The sequence below is a fragment of the Natator depressus genome, chromosome 5 (assembly GCF_965152275.1).
Source record: "Natator depressus isolate rNatDep1 chromosome 5, rNatDep2.hap1, whole genome shotgun sequence".
NCBI classification, from domain to species: domain Eukaryota; kingdom Metazoa; phylum Chordata; order Testudines; family Cheloniidae; genus Natator; species Natator depressus.
This window is the reverse complement of record NC_134238.1, coordinates 67672784-67685736: the sequence shown is the minus strand read 5'-3', so window position 1 is coordinate 67685736 and position 12953 is coordinate 67672784. Positions and strand designations below refer to the sequence as shown.

The window sequence follows — 12953 nt, the reverse complement described above, 5'->3', positions numbered from 1 at the left end:
ATAAATTGCATGCTGTATCACTTATAGAGAACCTTATGACCCCTATTCAGGGTCATAACCCAAAGTTTAGAAATGCTGTCACACATTAAACTGGTGTGCGAAGATTGTATTAATTGAATAAAAATGTGCTACAGGAACATACAAAATGAAGCTGGGGGTGAGGCAAACAGTGGTAGGACAGGTAAATCAGTCCAAACAAAAATAATTTTATTTTCGTTTGTAGCACTCAGAGGTTGTGGGAAATGCTAATTTCAAATACTCAGAAGATCAGTAACACAAGAGCCTCAATCCTAATTACTTCTGACCCCAAAATTCTAATGGACTTGAATGGGAATTTTGGATTCACAAGAAATGCAGAATCAGATCCCCAGTGAGCAGAAGAGAAAGGAATAAAAGCTAGAGCATACTGATATTACAAAACCTTTTCCATTTCCTAAATAGCCAGTAATGCCTGTACTTTCTTAGGAACTATCACAGAAACTTGTATATAACTTTGGAAACCAGATGGAATGATAAAGTAATGACAAAAACAAAAGGAGTACTTGTGGCGCCTTAGAGACTAACCAATTTATTTGAGCATAAGCTTTCGTGAGCTACAGCTCACTTCATCGGATGCATACTACACCTTCCACAGAAGATCTTTTTATTTACACACAAAGCATGAAAAAATGCCTCCTCCCACCCCACTCTCCTGCTGGTAATAGCTTATCTAAAGTGATCACTCTCCTTACAATGTGTATGATAATCAAGGTGGGCCATTTCCAGCACAAATCCAGGGTTTAACAAGAACGTCTGGGGGGGAGGGGAGGGTTAGGAAAAAACAAGGGGAAAGAGGCTTGAATAGAGACTGGGAGTGGCTAAGTCATTATGCAAGGTAACCTAAGTTAATCATATCCAATTTGCAAATGAATTCCAATTCAACAGTTTCTCGCTGGAGTCTGGATTTGAAGTTTTTTTGTTGTAATATCACAACTTTCATGTCTGTAATCGCGTGACCAGAGAGATTGAAGTGTTCTCCGACTGGTTTATGAATGTTATAATTCTGGACATCTGATTTGTGTCCATTTATTCTTTTACGTAGAGACTGTCCAGTTTGACCAATGTACATGGCAGAGGGGCATTGCTGGCACATGATGGCATATATCACATTGGTGGATGTGCAGGTGAACGAGCCTCTGATAGTGTGGCTGATGTTATTAGGCCCTGTGATGGTGTTGCGTCATCCTTCAGGATAGGTTGTAGATCCTTAATAATGCGTTAGAACAACGCTTCCTCAGCTCTCGTCCCCTAACGCCCCTACTCTACTTGCGCTATATTGATGACATCTTCATCATCTGGACCCATGGAAAAGAAGCCCTTCAGGAATTCCACCATGATTTCAACAATTTCCATCCCACCCTCAACCTCAGCCTGGTCCAGTCCACACAAGAGATCCACTTCCTCAACACTACAGTGCTAATAAACGATGGTCACATAAACACCACCCTATACTGGAAACCAACTGACACCACCCTATACCGGAAACCAACAATTCCTACCTACATGCCTCCAGCTTTCACCCTGACCACACCACACAATCCATCGTCTACAGCCAAGCTCTGCGAAACAACCGCATTTGCTCCAACCCCTCAGACAGAGACAAACACCTACAAGATCTCTATCAAGCATTCTTACAACTACAGTACCCACCTGCGGAAGTAAAGAAACAGATTGATAGAGCCAGAAGAGTTCCCAGAAGTCATCTACTACAGGACAGGCCTAACAAAGAAAATAACAGAACGCCACTAGCTGTCACCTTCAGCCCCCAACTAAAACTCCTCCAACGCATTATTAAGGATCTACAACCTATCCTGAAGGATGACCCAACACTCTCACAAATCATGGGAGACAGGCCAGTCCTTGCCTACAGACAGCTCCCCAACCTGAAGCGAACACCCACCAGCAACCACATACCACACACAACAGAACCACTAACCCAGGAACCTATCCTTGCAACAAAGCCCGTTGCCAACTGTGCCCACATATCTATTCAGGGGACACCATCACAGGGCCTAATAACACCAGCCACACTATCAGAGGCTCGTTCACCTGCACATCCACCAATGTGATATATGCCATCATGTGCCAGCAATGCCCCTCTGCCATGTACATTGGTCAAACTGGACAGTCTCTACGTAAAAGAATAAATGGACACAAATCAGATGTCCAGAATTATAACATTCATAAACCAGTTGGAGAACACTTCAATCTCTCTGGTCACGCGATTACAGACATGAAAGTTGTGATATTACAACAAAAAAACTTCAAATCCAGACTCCAGCGAGAGACTGTTGAATTGAAATTCATTTGCAAATTGGATACAATTTACTTAGGCTTGAATAGATACTGGGAGTGGCTAAGTCATTATGCAAGGTAACCTATTTCCCCTTGTTTTTTCCTACCCCTCCCCCCTGCCCCCAGATGTTCTTGTTAAACCCTGGATTTGTGCTGGAAATGGCCCACCTTGATCATCATCACATTGTAAGCAGAGTGGTCACTTTAGATAAGCTATTACCAGCAGGAGAGTGGGTTTGTGTGGGGGGGGCGGGGGGGGTGAGAAAACCTGGATTTGTGCTGGAAATGGCCCAACTTGATTATCATACACATTGTAAGGAGAGTGATCACTTTAGATAAGCTATTACCAGCAGGAGAGTGGGGTGGGAGGAAGTATTTTTTCATGCTTTCTGTGTGTATAAAAAGATCTTCTACACTTTCCACAGTATGCATCCGATGAAGTGAGCTGTGGCTCACGAAAGCTTATGCTCAAATAAATTGGTTAGTCTCTAAGGTGCCACAAGTACTCCTTTTGTTTTTGCGAATACACACTAACACGGCTGTTACTCTGAAAAGTAATGACAGATATTTTATTTATTTTTTTAAAATAAATCTGAAGATCATTAAGTACAGAGAAGCCCAACTATGTGTAATTGTTACCTAAGCCTCCCAACTCACTCCTACCTCAATTATCTGTTGCATCCACCTGTTGTTTATTGTCTGAAATACAGAATTTTCCTGAGTAAGTTTCCTGAGGCAGGAACTGTTTTCTTTGTTAGTTATCAGTGCAGTGCCGAGCACAATGGGGCTCTGATCCTTGATTAAGATTATAGGTGCTAACGTAAAATAAATACTGAATATGAAGAAAAAGTAAAAGGTTGGGTTAGAGCATGTTATATTCACACTCCAGTATTAATTGAATCTGATTTATTTCAAAGGTTAAAAATGTTTAGAAACATACAGAGAAAAATATTTAAGATCTCAAACAATTAAATGTACACACAGGCTTTAAGATAGGGACTTCCAAAGGACTCTGAGGAATGTAGGCATTCACCTTCCTATTCAATTTCAAAGTAGTTTGGATACTTAGCTCCCTCAGACACCTTTGAAAATCCCAGTCTAAAACTACAAATACATACTTAAATAGAATAGTTTATGATCAGTTTCTCTTCTATTTAAATGTCAAGAGCCAAGTTAAGTCCCTCAGAGTCTGAGTTTTCCCTGCTACAGTTGCTATCACCAGTATTTAGAGCATAATAAGATGTAGTGAGATCACAGTTGGAACTCCACATTATCAATGGCATTTGCTACTACAGCACCACTACAGCCAACCTGTTTTATCTATTTTATGATCTGAATAAACCTGATGAAAGTTTAAAAGAAAGGGCCATCACATACCCCATGAATTCTTTAGAAAACTGTACTATCAAGAAATGTGTAAATATATATTATTACAATTAATCTGTCTTATTTCAGCTTTGTGATATTTCATCAACTGACCTGCTTGAAACAGAAATGTCACTTTGTTTTATTATAACTATTTTCAGGCAATAGTAATTATTAAAGGCAATAATAAAAAGAGCTAAAATGACCACTATTTATTAGTCAGTAGTAAAATACCTTTAGCCACAGCTTCTTTATACTTCTCTTTGGCAGAGTTAACTTCTTTTATTAATTGTCTGTAATTAGATTTTAATTTCTCCAGTTCTGACTTTGTAACCTATGAATAAAGCAGAAATAGGAAAGTTATTAAAACACTTACCTTTAGGAGTTAAAGGCTTCTTAACATTAGGAAAAAATAATTACAGGATTTAATTTCTAAGATATCAAGGATGCATGCTTTTTTCATTATTTCAGAGATGCTCTTGAATATATTGTCATATGCTATCATTAAAAGAAAAAAAAGTCTGGTATGTAAGGGGGACCTGCTGTCATCACAAATGTGTGGTGGAGCACATCAGGACATCTAACTTATTATTACTGTGATAATGCCCAAAGATCCCAATAAAATCTTGCTAGAAAAAAAAAATCAGGATTTTAATTAGCTACTGTTTACGCTTATCTGATTCCTTGTTACACGAAAAGAATTTCTTCCAAAGCCTAAAACAGAAAAGTGACAAAAGAGCTTCTGGATTTTAAAAATCTCTCAAAAGCCACTAAAGGTGCCTTTGGATAGAAGAGTTAATCTCTTGTGAGTCAGGCCAACAACTATGAGGTCTAGAGGAGCAACTGGTTCCTACAAAGAGATTGAGAATGTGGGTCAGAGAACCATTCTTTCCATAGACAACTGGACCAGCTCCGTGAACCAGGACATTTTTGGCAAAGGAGCTACAAGAATAGCATTGCCTTTTACAGTTCTAATCTTTAGCACATTGTGGAGGAAAGGAAGTGAGCAGCAAGTACAAAAGACCACTGGAGCATGGGACTGAGAAGACATCTGACAACCCAGTGGGCTCTGGTATCAAAAGCAAATCCTGAAGAGCTGTCCTTGACAAGAGAGGGAAAAGAGATTCTTTGACAGAGTGACCTCAAACATTCATGGACTAGGAGAGATCACTTGTGCTCAGTCAACCTGAGAGAACACTTAGCTTTTCTGCAAAATGGACTGCTCTTAGGCCAATACATTTTTTCTCCAGTATGAGGAATGTGAAGACTGGGACAAGTGGGGTTCATGATTCTCTTTTGCTAGGTCACATAAGCCTCAGCTACTGAATTGTTTTACAAAACTAGCAATTGGTTACCTGTCAGAACTCCACAAAAAGCAACCAAGGCACTTCTTTCAATTCTTAGCTCTAGTCTAGACCAGTTATGAGGCAGTTTAAGTCAGAGCAGGACCATTTCTTATGTTATCCTGCTCCCACAAGTATGCATGCATGCATGCACACACCTAAACAGTCAGATTTCCATGTGTTGTTAAAATAGTCCAATAGACATTGGACAGGAAAGGACTTTTTGACAGACTAGACCAAAGATGGGCAAAGTACGGCCCACGGGCCACATCCAGCCCGCAGGACCCTCCTGCCCGGCCCCTGAGCTCCTGGCCTGGGAGGCTAGCTCCCGGCCCTTCCCCCGCTGTTCCCCCTCCCCCACAGCCTCAGCACACCATGCTGCCAGTGTAGTGTATTAAACTGCTCCGCATAGGAATGTGCTACTGTTGGCAGTTACGGAGAGCAATTTACTACACTACACCGGTGCAATGCTCCAGGCAGCGCAGCTATAGCACTGCCAACCACCGGTGCTCTGTGCTGCGCATTAAGAGGGCAGGGAGCAGGGGGGGTTGGATAGAGGGCAGGAGAGTTCGGTGTGGAGGTCAGGGGGTGGGGGTGTGGATGGGGTCGCGGCAGTGAGAGGGTGGGAAATGAGGGGGGTTGAATGGGGACAGGGGTCCGGGGGGGGGCAGTCAGGAAGGAGGGGGGTTTAATGGGGCAGTGGGGGCAGTCAGGGGCAGGGGTTCCGGGGGTGGTCAGGGGACGGGGGGGTTGGATGGGGCAGGAGTCCTGGGGGGCGGGGCATCAGGGGGCGAGAAGAAAGCAGGGGCAGATAGGGGGCGGGGGCACAGCCTCCCCTAACCAGCCCTCCGTACAATTTCCGAAACCCGATGTGGCCCTCAGTCCAAAAAGTTTGTCCGCCCCTGGACTAGACCTAAAGGTTTCCAAGGAAGAAACTGAAATATAGTTGGAGCTATGAAGCAATTGGTTTCTGCAGATAAATATCCCGCGGTACTGGCTAGAAGAATGAATCAAACAGACTTCATTTTGAAGTTCTGAAAGGATGGTAAATCAGTGAAACCAAAGTAAATAAATGGAATTGGACTCTTAAATGCCTCGGGTACTGATGTTACTCATCCCATGATTAGGTGCTGAGCACAATTACAAACTGGTCCTTTTACAGAAGAGTGGAGAACAAACACAGGGAAATGAGATTAGTTAGGAGAAATCTTTATATTTAACTGTGAAATGGATCTGACTCACCTGTCTCAATATGCTCTTCTGTCAGTGATGAAAACAAAGCCAGAAACTCCCTATCTAGATAAATCTAAGAGGACTGAAGTAGTCAAAATTATCTTTGGTTTATCTACATGGTGCCTTAGTCCACACCAGAGGGGTGTACGTTCTAATGCAGACCAGAGTGTCGCACACCAAGTGTCTTGTGTGGACCCTGCTGGTGCACACAAACATTCCCTAGTACACGTCAATGTAGTCATATTTCAAACAATAGTATATTAATCAATGCCAGTTACTGCACAACCTGCTCGTGTGCATCAGAATTAACACTCCTGCTGGTGTGGATTACGGTATTGTATAGACCAGTGGTTCTCAAAGCCGGTCCGCCACTTTTTCGGGAAAAGCCCCGGCACGCCAGACCCGTTTGTTTACCTGCCACGTCCACAGGTTCGGCCGATCACGGCTCCAGGCCAATGGAGGCCGTGGGAAGGGCGGTCAGCACATCCCTTGGCCCACGCCGCTTCCCGCAGCCCCCATGGGCCTGGAGCAGCGAACTGCGGCCAGTGGGAGCCGCGATCAGCCGAACCTGCGGACGCGGCAGGTAAACAAACCGGTCCGGTGCGCCAGGGGGTTTCCCTGAACAAGTGGTGGACTGGCTTTGAGAACCACTGGTGTAAACAATCCCTAAAGTGGGTACCTACTAGCATCCAGGGCTGTGATGCGTATCTGATATTTTTGTCTTAGTAACATCATACACCCCTCTTTTTCTCCAATTTGTACAGAAAGAAGAATATCTGAAATTTGCAGTGGGATTGAAATAAACCTCAAGGTAGAGTCTTCACCACCGACATGTGAAGAAAGCATGATTTTTGTTTTCAAGTAAGTCCTTAGGGATGTATCAAGGAATACCTCAGACAAGGATTCTCTGGAATACGAAATGACCACGTTTTTATTTTGCTTTAATTACTCCTCTAGGGCAAGATGTTATCCAGTGTGTCCTATGGACTCCAATCAGCACAGCTGATAATCTTGTTAAATATTGGATAGTGTCCTAGGGGGCTATGGGTATTTTGTTATTCTATCTAACAAGGCAGAAATTCTTCTGTGTACTACGGAAGAGGTCTTATGTGGACAAGTAAGTAGCTCAATGAGCCATTCAGTAAGTGCTCCAAAGGCACAAAACCACTGGACAGACAACAGCAGGTAGGACTATAAGAATACACAGTATCTCATCAGAAATCAATCCATATACTTGTCTAGAGGACCTCAGGAAGGGCTTGAAAAACTCAACACCTAGAAGACAACAGTCTACTGGCCAGGGTAAAAAATACCTGTGTGACCTTGCTCCAAAACCATGATCTGCTTCAGCTAAAAAGTAGGCCTCGTAAGGCTCATCATGCACTGTAGTTAATTGTAATTTACTGTCAAAAAAAATTAAAAATACATGTATGTATGTTACTAGGGTTGGCTGATCAGCAGAATTTTTCTTGTCAAATATAAGGGTGATGTTACACTCCATATTTTATGAAAATATGATATGAATAGGACATAACTGAGATATACTTTATGCAAGATGGCTCATGTAAGATCTCTTTGGAAACGTTATGATTTACTGAACGCAATTATCCGATTTGTATGTATGTATCACTTCCTTATCTAAAGTTAGGAATATTGATTATTTAACTATTATAGCTGTGCGTACTTGGAAGACACCCACCAGACAACTGGCCATCACAGCCCTGATGGCCCATTCGGAAGAAACAACAAAACTGTGAAGATACTAATCTCTCTCCTTCCTGAGAGTCCTCCAGGGACTAGTGTCACTAGCTGTGACACTACTCGGTCAGGTGGTCCTGCCATATGGTACTAAACATTATCTTGGACTTCTAGTAATTTTCCACTCACAGGAGGGGGAGGTCAAGTTTGGGAAACAAAACGCTTCCCACCTCATGTAAATTCTATTTAAGGCTGGGAGGGAAGGCATTCCAGACTCTCCTTCATTGCCTACCCAAGAAGAAAGACTGCTGAAAGTACTTGAAAAGGACAAAAAAACCAACCTGAAGGGAAAGGCAGGGGTAAGTCCAGACTGAGACAGGGGTCCAGTCTGTAAGAAAAATAACTGGAACTCTGAGCTACAGAAACTCTGAATCCTGCCTAAATTCAACATTTGGGGTGAGAAATTACATTTTGTAACCTGTTTCTTTAGTGAATCAAGCTTAGTTTGCGTGTTTTGTTTTATTTGCTCAGTAATCTGCTTTGTTCTGTTTGCTACCCCTTTAACAACTTAAAATCTGCCTTTTATAGTTAATAACATTTGTTTTATTATTAAACCCAGTTTCTGTAACCTCTAACGGGGGTGTGCGGGGCAAGAAGTTGTGCATATCTTCCTCATTGAGGGAGGGAATGGATTTCACTAGACCTTTGGGTCTGCACTCCAAGTGAGGTGGGCACCTGAGTGCTGGGGCAAGTCCCTTAAGCTGAGTCTTCCCGCAGTGGGTTGGCCTTGCCTGTGTGTGTGCTAGAGGAGGCCTAGGAGCCTGGCTCAGCAAGACAGGCTAAAGGGGGCCCATAATGACAGAACAGGCGGGTTCAGTTGTATCTCAGCACATCAGGTCCAGGTGGCATCTTGAAGGGGGGCAACCCATCACAATATTATCATATAAATGTTATCTTTTTTTCTGTCCTCTAGCAGAACATGGTATAGTACAGAGTTATCTACAGTGTTCTTCCACTACCACCTCCTCCATTTTTTCCCTTTCTCTAAATTGTTTTCTACCCATCCTAGATTTTGTCTCTCCTTTTTTCCCTTCCCCTTGTCCCTTCACTCACTCATTCTCTCTTGCTCCATATTTTGTACTTTTTCTTCCCAACTTATTCCATCAATCTTTCCCACCACCCCAGAATATGTGATACACCCAAAAGCACATCCATTCATAGGCCCACACATAGGACTTGGAAGTTTTAACAGGCACCCAATAGTTTGACTTTTCAGCCTATTAACCCCAGAATAATGACGACAACACCCATGTCACATGTCAATCTCCCACCAGCTTCTGGGAAAGCAGAGGTTGCTGGGATTCCTAATAGGAAGCTGTCCCCTTAAATTTCAGTAGTAATATTGTATCCAATGAAGTTAATCCAAGGGATGATTATTGCTCATTGAAAACTTGTTGCCATACTTGTTTAGGGGCTCCATTATTCATATCAGCCTCAGGATCCTAGGTATCAGATACATTTGAAGTCCACCTCAAAACCCACTATGGCTGCTGAAAGGGAGAATTTTTTTTAAACACAAGCTTAGATTCCTCAGAAACTTACAGCACTCATCAAGAAAAGCTTTTACTTGCCTTAGATTAGTGGATTTTTCAAGCCCTGACCCCAGGAATGCCTAGAGGAGACAGGAGAAGGGATTCACACAGTCACGCTCTACTGGAAGGAGAAAATTTCCAGAGCGGTTAGCCTAACCGAACTCACTTGCAGGACAGTTTCCCACCTCTGTCTTTTCAGCTAATAACTTGCAGAAAACATGGAGGAACTGGGTTAAACAAGAGGAAAATGCAATCCAATTATAATAAATTTGTATTTATTTGTACTGCAAGATAAAGAGGAATGGTGGCATCTGCAGTATTCATGTGAATATTTATATGAAATAATTCTATATACTACTTTAGAAAGCTTTAGTAATTTAGTAAATTTTTTAAAAAATCATGTTTAATAAGGTACCTTGAACATCTCTGCCTCAATTTGCTGATGAACACCTATGTAACTCTTCTTTACTTGTTGCTTGTCTTTGATCATCATTGTAAGTCTATGTAGTGGCCCAGAGTTAAGATCTTCTGCATGTGTCTTCATTATCCTGCTAAGTTGCTCTGTCTGCTGTACCATAAGCAGCCAAGACTGGAAGAAGGAAAAGGGAGAAAAGAACTTATCTGCTATTGCACGATCCAAAGAAACTGTTGGAAAAATACATCATCATTTAAAGGGGTTTTAGAAAGAATGTTTTTGAACATTTGCCTGAATGCACACTTTAAATATAGTAACCATGTCTTTTACCCACCCACGAAAGGGAGTTAGAGATGTATTAATGATGTATCATAGTCACATTTCAGCATCACGCCAAAGTCTGGGTCTGTCATGAAAACCATTAACCCTCACTTGAGTGATCACCCAAATTCCTTTACTTTGACAGACATGCTCCCAATGTCCTTTCTTCTTCCCTTTCCTGTATGTGTGTCCACTGTCCTGGCAGATTTTTCCTTTTATTTAAATCCATCTCAATTACATTACTAATTCTCTTGGCCATAGCCGTGGTAATTTTTAGTAGAGTAAATGATGTTACACGCAGGGCCAGAACCTCAGCTGGAGAAAACTGACATTGCTCCATTAACTTCACTGGAGCTACACTAATGTACATAAGCTGTTGACATGAGCCTCAAACTAGCATTTAACTTGAATAAAAGTATTTGATAGCCCATGGAACCTCGTCCAGTTCTGCTAAAGAGAATAGAATGGGGTTCACTGGGCATTCAACTTCACGATAGTAGAATTTTTGTACTTCAGCACTGCTATGAATTACCATGTTCCAGTTGAAATTACAGAATTTAGATGGATACAATATATAGTTATCAGTGTCAGAATACGGCCAGGACACTCAGATCAATGCCTTGGTCTAATAAAATGTGGGGTTTTTTTGTACCAATGTTTGTACCATGTTTTTTTCATTACCACAATTGACTGTGTTCTCCTTTTTACATCTCATCTGAAAAAAGGCACTTCCATCTGTGCATGCCCCCTTAACACCAGACTAGACTGAGTTTAACAGAAACCTAAATGGAAGACCCCAAACCTATTAAATTATCCATAGCATTTCTTACAGTACTTAAGTGTTCTCTGGAATTCGCTCATCAAGGTCCTGAAATAGTCCTATTACATTGTACTTAAACAATGGGATCTAAAAGCTGAAAAATAAAATTAAGTAACTGACTACTTACAATCATATAAGAAAAGTTATTTTTTCTTATCCAAGAGAGAAAAGAATATGCTATTCTCAACTTTGTTGTCTAAAAAACTGTTGTATGGCATTGCTAGCACAGAATAGCAACTGCATTTCACCCCCTCAGAAATGCCAGCATTTTAGGTATAGCAATCACTCCAGTACTAAACATGCACAGTATTTTATACCATAATATTTGGGATTCTATGGTATAAAAAAAATACACTTATTTGGTGGGAAATATTGAGTTCTAGTGTGAAGTATACTGTGTAAAAAACAAGATAAAAATATCAGACTCCCATGGTGTTTAAACTGAAAATCATTCTCTTAGACAAAATTAGAGCAAATAAGAAACAGAAATGACAAATATTGTAATAAATAGTAACTGACGTTTACAATAACTGAAGTAAAAGAAATGTTCAAAATACACTGACGAAGTGGCTGAATGGAAAAAAGGATGGGGACACTATAATGAAAAGAGAATTCTTTCGGGAGGGAAATCATATTGTTTATAGACTATATCGCCAGAAGTGAACATTTTAATCGTTTTATCTGATGTCCTGTATAACACAGGCCATAGGACTTGCCTGAACCAACTCCAATATTCATTTAAAAACTTCCTGTGATGGGAAATCCACCACAACCCTCGGTAATTAACCTCACTATTAAAAATTTGTGCCTTATTTCTAATCTAAACTTGTCTAACTTCACCTTCCAACCACTGAATCTTGTTATACCTTTGTCTGCTAGATTGAAGAGCCCTCTAGTATCAAACTTCTGTTCCCCAAGTAAATAGTTATAGACTATAATCAAGCCACACCTTAACTCTTTCTTTGTTAAACTAAACAGACAGAGCTCCTTGAGTTTTCAACTATATAAACCAAACTGTTACCTACCTTTCATAAATGTTGTTCAAGATGCGCTGCTCACGTCCATTCCATGTTAGGTCTGGGCACGTCCACATGCACGGCTGCTGGACATTTTTCCCCTAGTGGTATCCGTAGAAAGTGACCATCACAGGTGGTAAGAAAGAACAGAGGGCTCAGGGCCAGCAGCACTCCATATACCAGCACATTAGCACACAACTCCAGAGGGCACCAGAGCCAGCCCTATGGATACCACTAAGGGAAAAATCTCCAGCAGCCGTGCACAGGGGTGTGCACAGATCTAACATGGAATCGACAGGAGCAAGCACTCAAAGATGATTACATGTTTTCTAATTCTTTAATCGTTCTCCTGACTCTTCTCTGAACCCCCTCCAACTTATCAACTTATCCTTGAACTGTGGGCATCAGAATTGGACACAGCATTCCTGTAGCAGTCACACCAGTGCCTAATACACAGATAATATAATTTCCTTACTCCTACTCAGGATTCTCCTGTTTATACAACCAAAGATCACATTAGCCCTTTGGCCTCACTGTTACACAGGTAGTTCATGTTCAGCTGATAATCCACCTTAACCCCCTCATCAGAGTCACTGCTTCCCAAGACAAAATCTCCCCTCTTCCAAATATGGCCTACATTTTTTGTTCCTAGATGTATTGACTTTCATACTAAATTGCATATTATTTGCCTGCACCCAGTTTATTAAGCAATCCAGATCACTATGAATCAGTGACCTGACCTCTTCATTATTCACCACTTCCTCAATGTTTATATCCTCTGCAACTTTATCAGTAACAGTTTTATATTTTCTTCCA

At 41.4% G+C, this 12953-nt stretch overlaps 1 protein-coding gene across 5 annotated transcripts in view; it reads right to left on the bottom strand.

The window, feature by feature from the left end:
- FER (FER tyrosine kinase) overlaps window positions 1–12953 on the bottom strand; it is a 412213-nt gene that overhangs the window by 358470 nt on the left and 40790 nt on the right. For 4 of the 5 annotated variants that reach the window (XM_074952926.1, XM_074952925.1, XM_074952929.1 and 1 more), the window contains 2 exons: window positions 9981–10154; window positions 3934–4033 (listed from right to left, as the gene is read on the bottom strand). In XM_074952926.1, coding sequence (XP_074809027.1) covers window positions 3934–4033; window positions 9981–10154 — 274 coding nt within the window. Of the gene's footprint in view, window positions 1–3933; window positions 4034–9604; window positions 9651–9980; window positions 10155–12953 lie in introns of those variants that run through there. The other variant, XM_074952928.1, reaches the window with a different exon arrangement.